We start from the raw sequence: 22446 nt of genomic DNA on the forward strand, positions 1-22446 counted from the left end.
TTAAAGTACACCACAGCAATTTAGAAACAACCACCAAATGGAAAACCAGTAAGGAAAATATTTTCACCATTTCCCTCGTTTAGATTTAATGAAGATATACTGGTAATGATTTTCTGTACATGTAATCAAATCAGCACTCGGATTGAAACTCAGGAAAACTAAACCAAAATCCCTACTATCAGATCAATGTATCATATTGGAATTCAGAAAATATTTTTCAAAAACATACTTCTGCTGTGTCGAAATTTTGTGACCTTTCTGCATCTATTCTAAAATGAAATGATTAAAAATTGAATTAATATTAGAACATAAGAATTTTCATACACAGTGATCCCCTTTAATGCCCTACATCTCCAGTAGCAAATGCTCCCAAATCAGTACAAGAACATAGTGCAATCAGCAATTACCTGTCAAATGAGACAATTTCTTATTGATCAGTATTTTGCAGTAGGACTTTTAAAAACTCTTCAAACGGAGAAGGCCTCCACCTTTCCAGAATTTTAATTTTAGCATCTATCATGGCAGTGTAATTGTTGTCACATAAATGTCAGTTTAATTTTTCAGTAGTTTTACTGCCCTGATGATAGCAATAAAGCAGGAAATACAGTTCTACATTGAATTCAAGGATCCCATTTTACTTTTAAAATTTATCACCCTTGAATTTTATGAAATGTCATCCTTTCTTTTTCTGGGCATTTAATTTATAATCTTAATGATATTCATTGACTTTATACCCATCTAGTCTCTGCTTACCAATATATTCTCTAAAGCAGATTATTCTGGTCTTTTTTGACTCTGTTAAGAGCTTCTGTGCTCATACGGAGCTGAGCACTTCTTCATAGCCGTACACAGTGTGATGCACTCAGTAACACATCTACTTCCTGAGGTGTCCCTCTGGAGAGCGGGGTGGCATTTTCACCTTCCCGTGCCACGGCTTGACTTTATTCTCTAGTGATGCCACACAACAACTGAGCCTCAGCATCCACCATTGTATATTACACAGTTCCTAAGGACCAAGCATTCCTCTTGGGGACTGTTCTAACAGCTGCTTGCTTTCACCATGGCAGGATGCAATGAAACTTCAGGCTGAAGTTTTCAGCTGATTCAGTGCAGACAACTAGCCTAAATCACTGGAGTCAAAGGGAAACTTCTTGGCAGAGGCCCTTTGGAGAGGCAGGACAGTCTATGCTGCTCCTTAGGCAAAAGCACTGCAGTTCTAAGGAGAGGCTGAGGAGACTAAGGAGGGAGACAGTAACATTCCCAGAGACTGCTGTTTCTTGCCTGGGTGACTTGGGTTTATTCTCACCAGATCAAGAAATTCTGACTCGATATGACATGAGATGTTTATGAGACATCTTGAAAAGTTTAGTGACTGAGATTCCCAGTGAAGGGGATTCTGCTGGTGTTACTGGGGAAGGCCAGGAGTCCCTAGAGGTGATTCTGTGTACAAACCCAAGGGACATACATTAGAGGGAAGAGCAGTGGAGTGCAGGAAGCAGATGGAGGAAATGCAGACTAGACAGGCTACTGCTTGAGAGAAAAGGGTAAAAGAAAAGAACCCAAAGAAATGAAAAGAGCTCGGAGTTAATGTCAGGCCATGAATTCAAGCTGAAAGCAGAGGCTTGATGCAGTAAAAATGCTTTCTTCCCTTAGGGGACAATTGCACAGCCATCCTGGAAAATGAACTGTGGCACCTTAAGGGTGGAAGGAGCTACCTGCTGTAAGATTTAGAATGGCCTTTTTCCAGGCAGACAGGGTGAAGTGGACGTGTTTTTGGAGTGCTAAGCAAAGCTCGAGGTACAGGTGGCTCTTCTGATTTCTTGCTGTGCTGCCTGCCATTCAAGTGCAAGGAAAATGCTAACAGAAAGCATTTTCTCAGTCTTTTAAAATTAAACACTTCTATGAAATGCCTCTGCTCCCCATTTTCTCAGTGAGTTGCTATTACAGGGAAATGTAAAAGTCTAAGGGAAAGTGAAGAGTAAGAGAGGAGAACCAAACGACAAGGTTGTTTGAGAAAGGCAATTTCCAAGTGATTTGAAGTGATAAAGTCAAGAATTCTTGACTTGCCACAGAAAGAAGAACAACCAGACAGGTGCAGTATGCCCATCAACATCTCAACCACACATTCTGGAAGTACTGACAATGACTATTCTACCAGAAAGAACAATCTAAAATTCAATGGATTGAAAAATACTCAAGAAGGTTTTTGAAAACCTGAAATTAAGATAATGCATCTGAATTCTCTAGACTTTATAAACCATGAAGTCCTGAATCTGTGTTACACTAGCTAATATTCTTATTCAATCATATACAAAAGTGGATGCTCAAAACAAAGCAGAATCCTAATGTATTTATTCCAAAATTTAAGTACTAATAGTACTATCGCCATGACAATCTTAAACCCATGAAGCTGCTATTGTCCAAACAGTACTTATGAAAATGGAAAACCACTTTAAAAACCATAAATTATACATAAATTGACAGCAAAAGGAATCATTATACTGACCGAAACCCAACTCTTCGGGTATAATGCAGGCAGTTCTTAGTGACATGGGTCTGGAAGTGGACAGATCTGCAGATTGCTCCACATTCAGGACACGTGTATGGAGATTTATGCTGATGAATTCTCTGGTGTGATGCAAAACTGCACTGGTTAGGAAGCAGCATCTGGCAGATATTGCATGTCTTCTAAATGATAAACCAGAATAGATGAGACAAAAGGTTTGGTTCAGCTCTACATAACGTCTTGTGTCTCAAACACTGCAATATAGCAAATAAAGGTTAAATTTCATAACTGGGATGGGACCGAATGCAGTAGGCATGTACAAACACAAGACCTGCTGACAAAGCTGGCAGGTGCTGGTAGCCAGACTGACTGGCATTCTGGGCTACAAACCTCCTTCCTACACCACTGACCATGGGAGATACACATGCTTTACAGAAATATTACTTGGGTGCCTTCCCAGACTACCTTAATAGTGCAAGGGGCCTACATACAACTCCAGAATCAAATTATTGCTACTGTCTCTTGTGGCCTGGGACTTGTGAATCTCACCAGTGACTTGCAAGATTTAAAATCAAATCCAAGACTCCTTCATAACATCAGCATGTTTTTGAACATGTATTTGCATGTTTTTAGGAATGTTCTAAGAGTCTGGCATATGTACTGATGTGTACACTCTGCAAGAATATTGACCAAAAAAAGATCTCCAGATCTGCATTATAAATTTTGTACTACCATACGCATGAAGAAATCCTGAAATAAACGCTCTGGGAGCACTGTGGCCTGGCGTGTTTGAGCAGAGTCTCCACACAAACAGAGTTCTCCAATGTCCTGACGCAGCAAGATGGCAAAATGCAAACCATTAAATATACAGCATGTTAAGCAAAGAAAGCATGCCATCACTGCAATGCAGGTTCCACTGGCACTCCTGCCAGCCCACTACAGTAGTGTTCAGCATGGGTAGATGTACTTGCTCTCCTGCAAGCCTCTACCTGAGTTCAGCTGTCTACAGGGATTTCAAACTGGCACCTGCTTAGAGCCTTTGGGACGCAGCAAGGCTATACTGAGACACAGAAATATCCACTTTGAAATGCCAAATACTTGGTCTTAATTGACCAAGAAGTGCCCAAAAGTGGGGGACTCACAGCCTCGGGCTGACCAGAATTGTTCTGGGGTGTTAACTTTGTCTTAAGTTCAGATAAAGGCAAAACCCTCTGACCAGCAATAAGTGCCACATTTACTGGGCTCAGTACCGTTCCCCACATCTCTCTTTGGCTATCCATGTATTAACAAGCTGTAACACAATACTGGAGAATCTGGAGCATTATTTGATTACATAACAAAACAGCAAACCAGAACTTCTTATTCCAGTAACTGAAACATTTGGAGGTTTCACAGTCCTTCCAAAGCCTTTGGCTTGCAGGACTTCTGAAGGAAACTGGGATGTGATGCCACAGAAGAGCCACACAACATTCCAGCCCCAGCTCAGAGATCTTTCTGATTTTGCAGCAAGCTGCCAGACCCGTTTACTAACCCAACATGCCAATAATGCTCTTAGTTAAGGCCCCTGCACTGCTATTTCAATGAGTACAGAAAATGTTTAATTGTAACTGATTACAGTAGAACAAGAAGCATCTACTGTGAAATTCTGACATTTAGCACGTTTGCTTACCATTTTATTTTGGGCTTAAGGTGGCATTAACTTCCAGTTCTCTCATTCCAACCCACACCAAAATAAAACACAGTTTGTGAAAATCATCACCTGCCTGCATTTAAAGTCAAAGTTTCAGAAAAAAAAAAGGGTTAGAAGGAAAAATGGTGGAGGTGGAAAATAAAGAAACACACACACGCTGAGTATGAAGGGAAATGAGCTATGCAGTTTCCATGGGAGCTATATACTCCTATCTATAACTAAGAGAAACACTAACATTCATTAGCCCAGATTTGCTACCTTTTTACCCCAGCAAGTAGATGAGGGTTTTATTCAGCCAGAAAACCTGACAGTGAGTCAGGGTTAATACTCCTTTAGCAGGAATATTCCTTTAGGTTAATATTCCTTTAACAGGAATATTAATGGCACTAAAACATTACAGAAAGGTAAGAACTTTATAGTGAATGTATTTTCATTGATAAGATTGTTCTACCATTGCTTATTTTAAACAAAACATTCTACCTTTGTAACAGGAGTATACGAGAAGCTACTTACTTATTGGAAACACGAAACTATATATTTTCCATTTCAGGAGCAATTAGATGGGACACTAGAAAGAGTAGTAAGCTGCAAATAACCTTTTTTCCTATTACTTGTTTGCAAAATCTAAGTGTTTATTTTTATTCTTTCTTCCTTCCTTCCAAAGGAAGATATTTTTTTCCTTCCAAGAAAAAAATATCAATCTCATCTAACTTCCCTGTCCTCCTCCCCCCACAATAATGGCAGTTTTACAGCAAAAAGACAGTGCCAAGCACTAAGAAGGAAAACAAGTCAGTATTTCTCATCCAAGCTTCTCAAGACGTAACATCTAATGAAAAAGCAGCAACATACTTAGTAATAAATGCCTATACAGAGCCTTTCTCCAGGAAACACTACCCCTACAGGATGCAACCAAACTCCACATAAAAAAGAGCGTCTGTTTGACATATGGAAAGGACTACAAAAATGTGAAATTCAAATTTAAAAGGATATTTCAACAAAGAATATTTAAAACTACATTTGTTAAGTGTTCTTTTCAAACAGAAGAACATGAAAATAGCTTCTTTTCCTCCAGTGCTTTGCACTGTTTTTTTTGAACCTGCCGCTCAGCAGAGCAGGTTTCCATGAGGAAACACAAACACCCTGACTGGCAGCAGGCAATGCCAGCTGCTCCTGCAGCTCCAGCGGCGGCTTCCCTACTTGAATAGCAGTACCTGGGAACCCACACTTCTCTTTCCACCTCCCTGCAGCTGCATTTTGACATTCTGTGAACATCACAATTGCTTCCCTTTAGTAAATTACCAGGATAAACAGTATCTAAAGGACTTCTATGGAGAGGAAACTCAGCAGCAACACGGCAAAAGCACCAGAAAGAGGGAGAAAGGGAATGGCAAAAGGTTTAGTTTACTTGGCCATAACAACAAAAATCCTTACACCCTGAAAGTGAGAACATCACTTTATCTTTGTTCTCTTTCTTTTTCAATTTCTCTTTTAGCCTCATTCTCCCAACCTATTCTCTGTCCCTCATCCAATTGCTTTGTCTTGTCACCTTCTTACTTGCTTGCTTTTCCAGTATCAAAACCACTAGGTTTTTGCAAGGTCTACTGGATCTTAGATTGAATGTTACCTAATGGGCTTATTATGGGAAAAAAAAAATCTACCTACAACCAATAAGCATCAGCAAATCAGTTAGCTAAACACCCTAAGTATTAAGTAGCCTGAGCTGGTGCAGAGTATACTCTAATGGTCAGCCATTAGATTCTGTTCAGAAATGCAGCAACATCTATGGATGGACATGTTCTGCTGAAGGAAACTCCCTTAGGTATGCACACTTGTAGTATCTCACAGAAATTCACTTGCATGGCATTCCACTTGGAATCCCAATAATTTCAGTCTAAATCTGCTAGCCAGTTAAAGGGAGGAGCTAAGGCAGAGCCACATAATTAAGGTTATTTCCATGTGCAAATCTCTTTACATTACTCCCTGTAGTGGTAGGTGCAGTGGAGCTGCTTCGTGGTACAGAACAGGTCCTACATGTAGCGAACAGATTCTGACAGGAACCTGCCTGTGCTTCTAGGACTACTGCATTTTTTCCTAACTGCAGGACTTAAAAATCTTTAGCCTGTCCACTGTTGTGTGATTCCCAGGAAGACTCCTGGGGCATTCCTGTCTTGAGCATGCTTGCAGGTTTTCAGCTTCCCCCACAGCAAGAAGCTGGAGCACCGAGCTCACCTGAATGCTTTGAGACACACCAGAATCCCTTTTAATTGGCACACCCCAACAGAGATCCAACCATATCATTTAATTAGCCACCTTCACTCTGCCAAGATTATAAAATACATCGCACACTGATTAATATTAAGTTTTATTGAATGACGTGTTTCTTTCAGGTCAGGCCACACACATTAGTAAATAATTTTCAAATGGTTTTTATGTTGAACTCATTAGCATTTGTAAGAGGAAAAGAAACCCAACTAATTAAACCAATGATCACACAGAAAGGAAAATGTGCAAGTGAGAACAGCACTTTGCACTTTCTGAGGAAGAGTTGAGGCAAACAGCAGCATTCCTGTCAGTAGTCAGTGTGCCATTTGTCACTGCCTGAGTCCCTCCCCTGCACGTGAGGGGAATGCCTCGCTCACTTAGGACACTTGGTGAAAACTCTAAAACATGAAGACCAATCTAGAATGAATCACTTAAAGCTATCATTCAGGTTGAATAGACAGGCTGTTAATGAGGGTGCCAATTAAGTGGATTCCACAGGCTAGTCAAATTCCAAAGCACAGAAAGAAGCATTAACATATTATTAGTAATACCCACGATTATTTTCTGTATTATCACGTTCAGCTGTAAGAAAACTAATGCTAAATTTTAGCAAAAATATACAGTATCTATTTCAGACTTCAGGGCCTAAGAAGATTCTAAGTCTTATTTTAAAAGTGTTGACATTCACTATGTAAGTGCTTGCAAGACTTTCTGTGGTTTTCATTTATCATTTTAATCACAGAGGTTCAGATAATTAACAGCTAAATGAAAGTAAAAACATATCCAAAGTCTCCTAGGCTTATAGATGAAACATTGGAATGTAAACATAGGATACTCTACTTGTCCACTTGTGTCTGCGGCCTGCTGGAAATGAGTTGCAAGAGATGTCTCATCTTGGAAAACTTCATTGCACTCCAAACACTTTAGACTATGTCTACAGAGTTTTGATGGATCTTCGTCTAGCGGCATAGCTGGAATGACAGGAGAGCTCGCAGGGGCCGAGATCACTGTCCCAGTTAAGCCAGTCTGGATCTTTGTTATGGAGTGTGTGCCAGCTCCCCCTGCGCTCTGGAGCATGGCTGCAGCAGTATTGCTGGAAGGAGATGCTATCATTTGATCTGCTGGGACTGGTTTTAGGATCAGGTGGGAACACTGCATCACAACGCCTTTTTCCTTGTGCCCACGAGCGTGGGATAGGAGACTACATTTATTGTAGAAAACTAAATTCTTTGTACAATGATTACAAGTCACTTCAATTCGCACACTCCTCCTGTCATAATGCTGGGTCAGGCTCTTCTCGAGAGCAAACGAGTCGCCACACTCCAAACACTTGTAACCTCGTGTTGGTAGCGTGATTCCGGCATTGGCAGGGGGGCTAAGGTTTGGGATGTAAACTGGTACGGGATTGACACTGCTCAGCACCTTATTGAATGCTTCCACTACAGAGCTCTGTAGAGATGACACCACCTGCACTCGAGACACTTTTTTCGAAGGCTGGGAGGCGGCTGCAGAAATTATTGCCTGCTTGATTTGCTGCTGGGGTTTTGTTAGCACTTGGCGCAGTTCAGAGGTGGTTTGAGCACCCTGAGGCAAAAGGTTAAGGTTGGCAAGATGGACTGTCTTTGGCACAAGTTTGGCACTGGCAAGGCTTGATGCTGGCACCACAACCGTCTGCTGCTGGATGGCGTTGGCAGCTTTGATAATGGCGCTGCTGGCGCTCTGCACAGACGCAGCAGAGATGACAGTGGCTTTCACTGTGGTGTTGTTTGCCAGCTTCAGATTGATCACTTGGGAACCTGCAGTTTTCACTGCTGAAACGGGCAGGAAGGCAGTAGCCACGGGTTTGATAGTCACCTGTTTGGGGGCAAGTTCTGCAGATCCAACTGCATTGGTGACAACAGAGGACTGCAGAGGAGCTCTGGGAGGAGAGGAGAGAACGGCAGCGGAAGTTGGTGAGGACAGGAGAGATGTCATGGAGGTTACCATGGAAGCACTCTGCTCTGGCTTTTTACCAGAGTCCAAATCAACTTCTGGCAACACTCTAGTAACAGTTCTCTTGATCTCCCCAGAAGAAGTCTTGATGGTTTTTATGCGAACCTTAGGAATTGCTGGTGTTGACCCTGCGGGAGAAGATGGAGACCCTTTGCTACTATTCTCACTTGAGACACTTCTGGGACTATCGGGCGGTTTGACAGATGGCTTCTTAGCACCATCAATGAGACTCTGAGACTCAGGAGATTTTTCAATAGCCCGGGGACTTTCACTCAAGTCTTTTGGTAATGGAGAAGACTCTCCTGAATTAGACTGCAAATCTTTACTGCTATCTGTAGCTGCCTTTTTAGCACTCAGTGCTGCGATTGCAGCAATGCAGGACGAAAGCTTTGCTGATGACTTCGTTTTGGACTGGGAAATGCTGGCAAGATTTGTGTCACATTTTTCAGTACTCAGTTTTCCATCAAGTACCCTGTTTTCAAGAAGCTTCTCAGAATTGTCTTTTAGTAACTTGTCCTCTGTTTTTCGAGTTTTAAAAGGCTCATAGACACCTAAATTCATGGAGCTTATCTCTGTCTCTCGTTTACCAGTTTTATTTTTATCCATACTACTTGAAACAGTGATTCCAGATTTAATTAAGTTCTCCCCTCCAAGTGCCTTTAGTTTGTCGTATTCCTGCTGCGATAGAGATCCTGCCAAGACATTTGCTCTGAAATTTGCACGTATCTCCTCTTTATCTGGGGGGTCATCCACCTCAATTCTCTCATCATCATCAAATTCTTCCGCACTTGATATTGGGCTGAACTGGTTGAAAGATGAATCCTTCAGAGTAGTCTCAGAAGCTGACCCATCATCTTTAAGTGATTTCCCTTCATCTTTAGTGTAACTCTCAAGAGCTGCTGACGTTAGAAAGCCATTGTGCAAGCTATTGCCTGTGGAATGGTGGCCATCCTTATCCAGACCTTCGGAAGAATCAATAGTACGCACATTTTTCACAATGACGCTCACCCCAACATCAGATGATGATGGGACATGGGAGTCTTCATCTGCGTGAGCATTTTGTTTTATGTGGCTTTCGTGGTCATCATGTCCAGATTCAATAGCTGCTTTGGGATCTACCATGTCTGGTATGTCAAAGGCTGCAAGAAGGTCATCAAAATCTGGGGTCTTCATATCCCCCATGGCCATGTATTTGATTGTAAGTAAATCTGTAAAATAAGCAGAAAGTCATCATTTTAAGCTCTAGTAACCCAGTCTTACACAAAACAAGTGCTTGTTCACATCTGCCATGCAAAGAAGTGTTATTTCACTTCTGAAGTAATGTTTTCAGAGATTATACACTACAGAACAGTATCCAGATGTACAGATGAATTATTACACCAAGAACTATAGTAATTTATAAACTCCACAGATAGTAACATGGCAACTTTATTCTGGGCCCAAATTGCAGTGACCTGCCTCTTCCCTCTCCTACACTCACTCCTATTCTAACCCACCCAGACTGCAAAATACCTGGACATGCATAAAAATAACACGAGACACTTGTAATTTCTCTTAAATTGTGACTTTCCTTAACAGTTGCACTATTAATCTGAGGAGTCTTCTTGAAAATAATGACGTATAAAGTAATAAACATCTGTAAGACTTAGGTATGCTTCAACACTGGCTACCTGGAAGTCATGTGGACTATAAGAAGGCAACTGAGGAAAATTTTTAAAGGATGCTGGAATAGACACAGACATTTCATTAAACAGCTTCAAATAAATATAGAAAGGTTTGAAAATTTGTTTACACAGTTCACTTAATGGTTTTGGGCCCTTTGTCTAATGAAGTCCTCTTAAAAAAAAAAAAGTAGATGCATGCCTCAAATCAAAATAACAAAGCAAGTTTCTATGAGGATTAAATGCAAAAGACTGCAGATACCAAAGCATACCAAATCCATGTAAACTGACAGAAAGCTTTGACACAGTTTCTCATAATCTGGGATACTAATGAGTTGCATTATGGTTGTACATCTGTCCATAGGTGTCTTTTTACAGTTGTTGCATACACTCAAAAAGAGCTAGATAGTCTCCCTCGTCTGAAACTTCTCTAAGTAGATATCCTGGAATTTAATTAACATTTATCCATAACAATGAATGAAGGCCTGCTTACACACTTAATTCCTCCAAGTATGTTTAAGATCACAGTGGCCCAACAGAGGAGACACAGCTGTCCTTTACTGAGAACTACTGCTGCCCTTATCAAGAACTTCTCTCATTCTTCTAACTTTTCAAGCAAAAACAAAAAGGGAAACAAACATGGTCAGTTGTGATACACAAGGAAGAGGAGGTCTAACCTGGCCATTTTATTAATCTCTTCCTCAATATTCTAGGGCACCCATCTTAAGATTCAGTATATAAACTATGTTTCCACCACAACTGCCAGGACTCTGTAGCCCTATTCCCCTAGTCCTCCTTTTTTTTTTTTTTTTTAAATCTTTTTTCCCTTCACAAACCTTTTAGTAACTCTTTCCTTTAAGGATAAAACTTCACCTTTTATCCAAGATCAAGGTCAACTGACACCTTGGCTGCCAGATGAGCTGTGAGTCTATTTCATCTCTGGGCCAACATAATGCCTGTAAATACTTCAGAAAAGGAAATAAGGCAAGCTCCTGGCTCCCTGGGAAATGAATTTCCAGGAACTGGAATTTCTTTGAAAAGTGCTCTGAGAATGCCTGAGAAAAGTTATACAGAAAACCAGTTTATTTAAAAATTCAAGCATTACTTTGCTTACTTATCATTCAATGATAAAAGTAACAAGGAAAAAATATGGATATGGCCAATAGAATTACACAGCTAGGGAGTCACAAAGCAGTGAGGTGAAATACTTCTGGCTTCTGCTTTTCTGATGGTGGTTGAGAGAACTTCTGGGATGACAATGAGTTTTAAAAACTTAAAATAACAGATTCTGAATATACCCTTACTACATGGTTTCCCCGAATCTCTTCAGTCACAACATCCACCACTGTATCTGTGTGTCAGCATCCTACTGAAAGTAAGTTCTGCAGGTTAACCAGCAGTGGTTTATTTGTGCTCATGCCTTCCAAAAGCATGTGTGCATGACTTCCTATGTTGTTGTTTCTTTGGAAACACATCTCCTCAAATGTTTCCTATTAACAGCATGAAGAACATGGCACAGATTTTAGCCAAAGCAAGGCACTCCCTGTCTCTTCCACTGCTTTGCTTTTCCCAGTCAGCCTTTTTACTCCAGTTCACCTGATACCACATTCCAGCGAAGCAATCACTTGGGGAATTATGTCAAAACAAGACCCAGACCATGAGAACTCTTTTCTAATAGCAGAAGCAGCAAGCAGAACAAGCAGGATTTAGAAGTAAACAGCTGCTTCTGAAGAACTGACGTTTTGTTTTTGTGATAACTGCATGGAATTGTTATCACTCCTCCACAGTCCCTCCATCTGTACCTGTTCCAGGTAGAACGACTCTAGCTGTATGAGGAAAAACAAACCTACCCTTTCATGTTCTCTGTTGAGATGGGGGGACACACCAGAGAAACACACACATTTTTTCTTACTTTCAAAGTCAGATTTATCTTGTACGTCTGGCTTTGGGACACCTGCAGATTAGGCCCAGCATTCTCCACATAAAGACCAAACTGCCTAGAAGCTGTTGCTGAGATTAAAAGGTGCTTTTCTGGGTAAATCCAAGCAATTGTAAACACTCCAATCATAATCATTCTGGGGAAGTTCAACAGCCTACTGAAGACAAGGAAACAGAATAACTAACTTGGCAGCTCCCAGCTGCTTGGCAGCTCCTATCTCTAAACTGCTCAGACCCCTAATTTTAGTCTGTCAGGTACAAGAACGGTTTCAAGCTTTCCAGAAATGGCAAAAAATCCTCATCCCTTCCCAATACTTTTCCAATTAGTATTTTCTATGCATGAAGTCTTCTATAATTTCTGGATCACAAGCATGGTGTTAACATGCTCAATTTTTAACCTTTGAAGAATCAACCAGCTCTTCCTCCTTGACACTCACCTTGTTCATCCAGATCTTCCAAATAGCTAAACCACAAGTCTAACACCTTTATACAACTGCTTTAAGTGGACCAGACCATCTTTTCTGCCTTACTGAATTCCTACCCTTTGCCTTCAAATCCCACCTAAATATCTAATTTCTTGATTTTGTTCAGACAATTACTCAACTTCAATTCCCTCAGAAACTGGAAAACCAAATATAATCTTCCTCTACCTATGGCATTCATGTTCTTATGACTACATTCCTTTACCAGCCCTAAACTCATTTGCTCTTCATATTACATACATTTTAGGACTGTACACCCTGTAGGATACAAATAGGTTTTTTTTCGCATGTTCTTCCAAAACCACCAGCATTCTTTCCAGTTTTGTAAAATGAGAACACTGAGAGGACACTGAGAGACCTCTTTTCAGGGTCTGGCAAATGGCAGCGTCTTGGTTCTGTTATAGCCACATATAGGAATTAGTCTGTTACTTCTACTGATTCCCAGGCAGACACACTATTCCAGAGCAAAATTCCAGTAATCTGGAATACTTACTCCACTTCCAAACAAGAGTAATGATGCCAAAGTAACATCAAGCTTACTCTGGAAGAAAATGCCTACACAGGGAGCAATAGTAGGGAGCAATACCAGCCTAACCAGCATAAAAACATACTTTTTTGGGTTTTGGTTTCTGTATTGTTGTGGAAAGAAAATTCATCAGGTAGAGAAGACATAAGGGATTCAATCAAAATTACAGTAACATATATCCTAACATTAGACAAACTTCACCTTAATACACAGATTATGAGCAGTTCATTGGTTATTAGTAATTATGACTGACTTACACTTCCAGTCATTTGCTCTGAAAGCCAAGCGTTGTAAAGACAGACAAAGCAATATGCTAATGTAACCACAAAACCTTCTTCAGGAAATGGGAACCACATCTCCAGTCACAGTCTTGCCTGGTTTGACATACTCAGCAGGCAAGTGGGATGTGCAAGAGGCCACTTCAACCACAGTCAGCAATGGCTCTCATGCTCATATACATAATGAACAAGTTCCTTTTCACTATCAAAGGGCCCATGACCTACTACTGTTGCAAAACCCAGACAAACCCAGTTCCACAAATCACAGAAATTCCTTTTGTAATATGCAAAGTAATTCTTACCCTAAGAATTTTCAATTTCTTAGGATAATGGTCTTAAATTTAGCATCCATTTAGCATCCACAGCATCAGTAAGGTCATGCCAGTCTTGATGTAAGCATCTTAGTGAAGTATGGGGTGTTTTACAGTTAAAATTTATCCCAAGAACCTACTTTTTCTATATTATGCACCATATCCACCTGCCTTCAAAAAAGGGGAAAATCCAATTTGCTTCCATGCTCAAGACTCAATGAGTAAAAGACTTAATCCACCATTCTGACAGCCAAAATAATTTTACTTGTAGTTTATGACTCCTTAGGAGCCTCATCCTGTAGTCCAACACATCAGTCTTTGAACTATCTCAGGTTCTCTTTGAGAAAACAAGACAGGAAAGAGGAAGGGAATCTTCTGGAGTCTTAACCACTGCTAGCACAGTTTGAAGAGAACCACACGCAGCTGGTTCAAAGTTCAGGACAATCAGCCTCTGGCTGGTAAAAAGAACAGGGTTGTTCAACACATGAGCAAGGAATCTCCTTATGCACAACACAGGGTTGAACAGGCCATCCCCAGCTATAGCTGGCCACATGAAAACCACCTGTACTTATCAAGAGATACAGGCCAGGGTTTGGGTCCACCTACTTCCCAAATCCCTCCTAAAACAAAGATGAATTCCTGAAAAGCAGGGAAATCTACATACCATTATTTTTCCAGTATGCTTTGAAATTAATTACAATCATGGCTTAATTTTGTACTTCTATATGCAAATAGGCTGGGGCAGTACCATGTGAATAATTCAGATGCACATCAACAATGAAGAGAATGTTGAGATTCCCAAACTAATGCAGACTGGAATTACATTCTAAATGGCACAAGCTTCCCATGTCTTTCCTTTAAGGTACTTTTTTTGAAGTGGATGACAACTGTGGTCCAAGCACAGCATGAGCAGTTGTAGCCTCCCAGGGAGCTCTCCCAGACAGGGCCCATCAGGGCAACAAGCAGGCCCGAGAACATTAGGGTCAAGTTTGGGTTTTTCTGAACATATATTCCTGCTACTCTGCTACAGATTTGTATGTTAACACATAGGCATATGGCTAGGAAAACAACAGTCAATTCATTCCAAAGGGACTTGGAATGTGATAAATCCTTACCCTCATTCTGAAGACCAAATAGCTGAGGCCAATGCAAAATGAGATCCTGGGTGCTGATATGAAGACCAGCCCTCCAGCATTAACATTTGCTGCTGGAAAGCTGGCCTGCATGCACAATCCAAATCTCCTGATGAAGAGCGTTTACTGATATTACTAGACTGAAAAAAGATAACTCACAGAGAATACTGCAGACTCCATCTATTCAGTTTTCTCATCTTACAGCCACCAAAAAACCCTGCAAATTCAACATCTCCTTTGCTAAAAAGAAAAATTCATAATGCAGATAGCATTCAAAAACCCAAACAAAACAGATTCAAGGAATTTTGTCACAATCCAAGAACTTAAAATTTTAAATCTGCCTCCTATTCTGGCAGAAGGAAGAAAAATCCCAAAAGATGCTGTTGTGTAATATATGAATTTTAGCTGACACTCGGAAAAGAACATGAATCCTTATCAGGAAGAGGATCATGCAACAAGAATTCCTGTTTGCAAGCATCATTCTGCTACAGACGTCTATAGTCAAATATAGACCCTCTGCATCCCGATGCTGAAGAACAGGAGCAGAAATCAGCACAGTGATCTGTCAGGCATTTTGCTCTGCCACAAGCTAGTCACTGCTCTCTCAAACCTGAAAAACAACACATCACGGCTGCAGTAAAGCTCACAAACCCAGAATTTCAGGCCAAATTTTAGCATATTATTTTCACTTTTCTACAATTATTAGCTCAGTGCCTTACGTAATCTACTGCAGTCAGAAATAAAAAGGTTCCCTTGTATTGTCACCCTGCCTCAGCAACCAGCACACAACTTGCCCAGTATCCACAACCTCTCAAGGCTTTTAGGACTGTCTATTCTGCTGAGCACAGAGGAAAGGACCCACATTTCATACCACAACAGAGTATTTCCAACGTTCTGCCTCCATATTATCTTGATTGTAGTTTACCAAACCAGCTAACACACCCAGGACTGGGAAGATTTTTTAAAAATCACACTGGTTAGAATTCTAGAGTTGCTGATTTCCTGTTAGAGGAAGTAACAGTTCTAGCAAAAGAATCCCCCAGGCAAAATGTTTAGTGATCCACTGTGCAAGCTCTAACAGCCTTTGTTCTTCCCTTTGCTGGATTCATTCCTGCTTCCTTCTCTCTGTCCCTCTCTCTGAATCCTTCAGATTTCACTATAAGATAAAAATGTCAGCTCAAATCTAAGTACACATTTTGTATTTTCTAGTTGAGAAAGAAAAACTAAAAATTCTATCCGTTATCCATTGCTTTGAGTTAAAAGCAGTCACCCCTCTGCAGTTGCTGCACTGGCCATCCAGCTTCCTATGCACAATATAATAATTCATACCACTGGAGCTCCATTGAGCTCCCCAGAATACATCTTTCCGCTTGGCCACTGCAAAATCCTCCCCAGGTTACAAAAGTTTAAGAAAAGCCATCCATACTATTTCTTTTGCACAGTTTTTTCCTCTGTAGGCGATATTAAGTAATGTTTAACACTGAAGACCTTAATAAAAAACCAAGTATTGGGCCACTGAGATGTGGTCAAACAACAATGTATAAATACCCAGACAGCAAATTCTGCATGTGTGAGTCTCTTAATACAGCACAGAACAGCTCCCTGCCACAACTGGTCGGGGATTCATGATTGTCATTCAGAGGCCTATTCCATATTCACTACATGGTGAAAAAAATGTTCATCGGGATGTATTTCAATGAAAATACTGTATTTAGCCAAGATATCAGTAAGTCTTTTCAAATAATAGCTTTAATCCTTTTAAAACTAGAGGACCTTAATAGCATTTCTTCATTAACACTTAAACATTTGTCTCCTTCCTAATGTGCCAAGTGTGCAATCAGGATGCAACTCCACGCTATTGTTCTATTCAGCCCAAACCACCACGTCTCACCTTGTGAACCTTGACCTTTGAGGGATCTTTTTAGCCAGTGCTCAGTTACTGCCACAGCCGCATTACCTCTGCAAACACCAAAGGGTTAAAGGCAGCCTCAATCAATAGGCCTACAAGGAAAAAAAAAGGGAAAACGAGTATGCCTTACAGCATCTTTTCAATGCTTTTATGCACAATTCTACAACAATATTGTTTCCTTCTGGCCTTAGAAAAAGGCACAGTAACTCCCCCCCCCCCCCAATTAATGTTTCCTAAGGAAGCAAACCACAAGACAGCACCCTGTAAATAAAACAGCATGCAAAGCATCCTCAGTCACAAGCATATCTACAATTACAAATAATTCAATCCATTTTATTTAGTTTAATTTTAAAACAGACTGCATAACCAGTGTCCCACCCTTGCAAAGCAAAAATATTTTAGTAAGGGTCATAAATCTCAGCTCTTGCCCATTCCTTAAGCATAAAAAGGCACGAAAAGCCAAAGTAATCTGTTACTGCAAATATGTACATTTACATACAGAACCCTTTATGACTACGTTAGCCACATACCAGTGCTGTGTGTCTAAAGTGTGCATTCACATACTGTTTTGGGATGGTATCTTTCTGCAAGCTCCTCTGCTTTTGGCTGCCATGAAGGGAGGAAGCTATCCCAGTGTAGTAGCTCAGTGACTGCATTGTGTTCAGGAGCTGATCTGCCTCAAACCAGTTCCAGCCGGTTCTGGTCACCCTACATAAAAAGCTATGGCAACCCTCGCTGAGTTGCCAACAAGACCCTGAAAATCGCAGGGGCTGGTTTTTGTGTGGCGTGGGGCCGGCACAGCCCTGTGCCCCGGCTCCCCTCTTGCCCGGCCCACATGGCCCCTGCTCCCCAGAGCCCCCCACACGCTCCCTTGCTCGCCTCCCCCACTTACCTCCCACAACCTGGCTGAGAGCAGTGTGTGCGTGCCTGTCTGTAGCTAACAAAGAGACCGCAATAAAAATCCTCATAGGATCTCTCTTGCAGCACCAGGCAGGCTCGGCCACAGCCCTGGGAGACAGGCTGCTAACCCAGGCAGCTGCCCCTCTGCTCCCCCAGATGAGGGGTGGCTACTCACACACGTCAAATATGCCCCCTCATGCCCACAGCCATGGGGTGCCCGATCAAGGGCTCCCATCTGCCCTCCCCACTCTTCGTTCCATCTGCGGCCACCCGAGTGGCATCTCCTGTGCTCTGAGCAGCGTTACTATAGTGTACCCACAAATGCACCTCCCTCCCCTCAATAAATCCATTTCTGCAGCAGCAAGATGCCTACAAAATAGTTCCTTTGCCCCCTCCTCGCAGCACCGACTTGGCTGCTACACTGATTTTTCTTTTTTTTTCTTTTGCTGTTCGACTATGCTGGAGGCCTTGAGAAGCAGCGAGCTGCAGCCCCACGGCTGGGCAGCCCCACGGCTGGGCAGCCCCCCCCGGCTTGCACCCGCCGGCTGGGGAGGCCCGGTCAGGCTCTGCGCAGCTCCCACCCCGCAGAGATTGTGCGGACCGACCGCCTGTCTGGCCCTGCGCCTCTCAGGCGATGCCTACCCAGGGTCTCAGTCCCTTGCGGTGCCCACGCCGCTCCGGGGGTCTGCACCCACCTGTGCCCGTGGCCGCTCTGCTCCTGCCCGCTCACCTTCACCTCGGCCACGCAAGGGCCTTCCTCCTGCATGGCTGACAGGCACCCAGACCGAGACAGCAGCCACCCCGCTCCTCTTGGCTACTCACCCTTGCTCTGGGAACACCAGTAACCACCTCCGCCTACGCGCTGAAACCCCCTCCTCTCGGAGGCTGCGGGAGATGCTGCTCTGCAGGGCTCCCTCCGGGTGGGTGGGCGACCCCGGCAAAGCCCCTCTGCCCCTGGCTGCACCTGCAACTGAACAGAGGTCTCGGGCACAACCCTGCACCCCTCCCTGCAGAGACACCTTCTTCGCATCCCTCATCCCCACCCCGTTCTGGGGAGAACCACCATGTTCTTCCGCTGCCTCGGCCCGTCTTCCCGATACAGGCTGTTGCGGCCGCAACCGCGGCCGGCCCTCCCTCGGCCCCTCGGTCCGGGGGGCCGCTCCCTCCTCCGGGCTGCCGCGGCCCCGGGCACCTCCTCGCGGGTCTGCGCGCTCCGGGCCCGAATTGGCTCTGTCCGAGCGGGCCTTGCGAACCCTGGGGACGGCCGGGGAGGAGAGGCCGTGGCCCCTTCGGCGGCGGGGAGAACGATCCGCCCCCGCCCAGCCGGCTCGGAGCCGCCAGCCTGGGCAGTCCCTGCACGGGTACCCCCGGGGCTCCGGCCGCCGCCGGGCCGGGAGGAAGCGACCCCATAGCATGCAACCTCCGGTCCCCATGCGACACACCTGCTGCGGCCGGAGCCGGCGGGCTCGGGCAGGGCTACGGCCCGCGGCGCGGCCCGGCCCCGCGTCGGAGGAACATAATGGCAGGAGGCTGCGGGGCTGGGCGGTGGGGGTGGGGGTGCTCGGCGGCACAGATGGGGAGACGCTCCCGTGTGATTCCGTGTGGAACGGCTCCCTGGAGAGTGCCGGGGGCGGGGAGGCTGCGGGGCCGCCGAGCGCCGCGGGGCCGGGGCCGGGTCGCGGCCTCCCGCAGCCCGGACAGCTCGGGAGGGTTTCCGAGCGGTGCCGGCGGGCAGCACCGCGCCGGCCGCCGGGGCCGATCTCCCCTGCGCCGAAGCCGCGTGCCGTGGGAGACGCTGCCCGGGTCCCGCCGGGCTCTCCCCGTGCCCGAGCACCTCAGGCCTCGAAGGGCAGCCGGGAGACGAGTCCGCGGCCGCTGCTCCGGTTGCAGGCCAACAAAGGACGGGAGGAGCCACACGCTGCCAGCTCTGGCGGTTCAGCCCCTCCGCTGGCGCTGCGGCGGCTGTGCCCGGGCCCGGCCAGGGTCACCCCCCAGGTCCCGGGTCGCGGCTGGGAACCGTGTCGCGGGGCGATGCTGCCTTTCCTTCCACACCCCGTTACCCGGGCACTCTCGGGCCCCCCTGCACAGCGCCCGCGGCCCGTGCGCTGCCTCTGACCGGCCGCCTTTGTTGGCTGCGCAGCCATCCTGGCGGCATCGCCATTGCTAGGAACGGCAGGACGAGATCCCGCCCTCTCTCTGTTACCACCGTGCAGCACCATTTTCAGAATGTAAAGTTTCGCACGCGAATCGTTTTATTGAAGCACACTAATGGCTTTAAATACATAACACCCGTCTCAAATTTACACTATGGACATACAATATACTAAATATTCTAGATAAAATACTGCTGGTGTATAAATGTCTCTTACGAGCCTGTTAGGAAGGCAGTAGAGTCCCAAAGGCGTTCTGCAAAGCACAGCTCCTTCTGGGAAGCTGCCCCAGAAGCTGTGCCCGCAGCTATCGGTAGGGCAGGAAATTACCCATCGAGCCATACCTTGGTCGCTCCAATCCCGCCTGCACATAAAAATTCTGACTTATTCCAATTAACCAAAATTGTAGCAGAACGTAGGTTCTACTGAATTTGAATATAATAAATCGATTTTAGGATTATATAAAAGTGGATTTGTGCACTAGTTTTAATGTTCAAGAAGGGCTCATCCTGCAAGTGCCTTGTGAAATTAGGCCATGATAATTAAAACACCCTATTTCTTCCCAATTCACTAGTAAACTGATTTGATTAAAGAAGTGAAAACTACTCTCTCTTTACTTACATTGAATTCCTGTGGTTGGCTTGCATAATAGCATAAAGAAGATGGCAGCTCCTACTCTGGTATTAATACCTGAAATGTTAATCGATTTTACAGTTTGTACATGGCACAAAGGTCCTTGAGTGTGCTGCCTTTCACACAGATCTACTTGTTTTCCTTCCAGCCAGGTGTCCTTGACAACTCCATAGGAGATAAATCTGCCACCCTAAGTATTTTACTTAAAACACATAAAATGAAGATAATTTAAAGTATATTTTACAAGTCATGCCAGGCTGATAGCACTTGTCCAGTGTTTTTTTAGTTCAAGCACACAAAAAAAGAGGTTCAGCACCATGGGTGTCCCTGCAGTCACTTCTGCATTGGGAGTTTTTGGCATGTTGACCTTATGTCTTGGCTCTGAAGTCTTAGACCAGAGGTCCTGTTCACTCTCTCAGACTCTCTGCCACATAATCCTTAGGACCTGTGGTGGAAGAAATTCTCATTGTTTAAGTGATCCTGTTTTATCCCTTGGCTTTGCAGGAGCCAGGTTCAAAGTCCCCAGTCCTGCTGTCCTCACATGGACAATCTCCATCCCAACCAACAAACACATCACCAGGGGATCCTTCCAGCTGGACTCCAGCTCTGAGATGGGATCTCCTGGTCCCCTGTGCTGACACCTGCAGAGTCCTATAATGCGTACTTCTTTCTCTGGGAACCTTGAGCCCCTCCTTTTCTTTTCCTGAAGAAATGCCTCCAGTGCGGCCTTCCAAGCAGTCAGCAAGGAGTGCTGCCAACTCAGAACACTTTGATGCTACAGTGAATGCTGAACTTGAGTGCAATAACTTCTTGATTATTTAACTTCTTAGGATTTTAAGGCTCTTGAAATTCAGAACTCTGAACAATGGTGTATTCATTTCATGCCTTCTGTACAGGGATCGAACAGAGCTTCTGCACTTTAAAGATGTGCTGGGACCAAAGAGGATTTTGCAGGTGGATTGACACAATAAAAACTGAAGTCAATTTACATTTGATTTTTTTAAATGTCAGAATAAATACAGGATGTTTTGTCCTTCCTACTTTTGGGGAGGACATAAGAGACCATTTCCCTTCTAGCTAGCAAAACATGCTTAACGTAAAGCAAGAAGGGTAAAATACAGATGTAATATTTCCAATCCTAAATTTATTTTCAGAGTAATAGCTTTACAACTTCTGGCAAATGCTTAATAGTGTTTGTTAATTCCATTGCTTTTTTCACCATAAAATATCTTTTAACATGTGATCAACAAGAGCAGAGCAGAAGCTTTATTTCTTGTTTTAGAATACTTATATTTTTCTTTTTATCACTGTTTAGAATGCAGTGGTACTTTCCTTTAGCCACGTATATTTAAACATTCAATATTTAAAAACCAGCTTACAATTAAACTTCCCCTTTTCAGATGCTCCTATCACTATTCTCCAGGTATTTTCTTGGGGAAAAAAATAATTTTCCTTTCCTGGTTATTAAAATATATCTTCTATTAAATTTTGGACTAAACCCCCCAGGATTGCTTTTTAAAATTACAAGTTTTATTAAAAGAAGGTGATCTCATAGGAGATCAGATGAAGGACTTTGGTCCTTCATCTACGAACACTGCCCAGAGCTGAGGAACATCTCCACAACAGGCAGTTTCCCCCCAATTTAACGGATGTGTTCATGGAAGATGGCAACTCATGCTATCCATCTGCAAGGAGAGAATCTTTAACTCCAGACTGAACATTTGCAATGCCCAAGTAGCATGAAGAGTGAGAAACCCTAATGACTCTCAAGATGTTAAATACTGTAAAGGCCCAAATACTGCAATGTCTTGAACAACAAGAGACTCCCATTTTTAATTATCTGTAAAAGAGATGCTGATTTAGATATAATACAAAGCCAGGTGGCCTAGTCAGGGCTTAATTATACCTTTTTTTCTGGCTGTTAACAAACCAGAGCATTATCCAAAGAAATCAGAGTTGGTTAGTGAAGATTGTGGACTTAAAACAGTTCTGTTTGTGAGGAGTTGCAGTCAAATACCTCAGTTTTTCCACATGTATGAGGTATGAGGTAACACCGTGCTGTGCCATGCTGAGGT

General features: G+C 43.6%; 1 protein-coding gene across 7 annotated transcripts in view; it reads right to left on the reverse strand.

Moving 5' to 3' along the window:
- LOC116806602 (zinc finger protein 532) overlaps positions 1-19167 on the reverse strand; it is a 33882-nt gene extending 14715 nt beyond the window's left edge. For 2 of the 7 annotated variants that reach the window (XM_032744085.3, XM_032744079.3), the window contains exons 1-4: positions 18411-18550; positions 16671-16780; positions 7299-9658; positions 2507-2688 (exon numbers count right to left, since the gene is read on the reverse strand). In XM_032744085.3, the coding sequence (XP_032599976.3) occupies positions 2507-2688; positions 7299-9638 (2522 nt within the window). In that variant the 5' untranslated portion in view covers positions 9639-9658; positions 16671-16780; positions 18411-18550. Of the gene's footprint in view, positions 1-2506; positions 2689-7298; positions 9659-16670; positions 16781-17218; positions 17543-17580; positions 17785-18283; positions 18313-18410; positions 18551-19030 lie in introns of those variants that run through there. The other 5 variants (XM_072922958.1, XM_072922957.1, XM_032744083.3 and 2 more) reach the window with 5 other exon arrangements.
- Between the last annotated feature and the right edge of the window lie 3279 nt (positions 19168-22446).

This window comes from Taeniopygia guttata, chromosome W, assembly GCF_048771995.1.
Source record: "Taeniopygia guttata chromosome W, bTaeGut7.mat, whole genome shotgun sequence".
NCBI lineage: Eukaryota > Metazoa > Chordata > Aves > Passeriformes > Estrildidae > Taeniopygia > Taeniopygia guttata.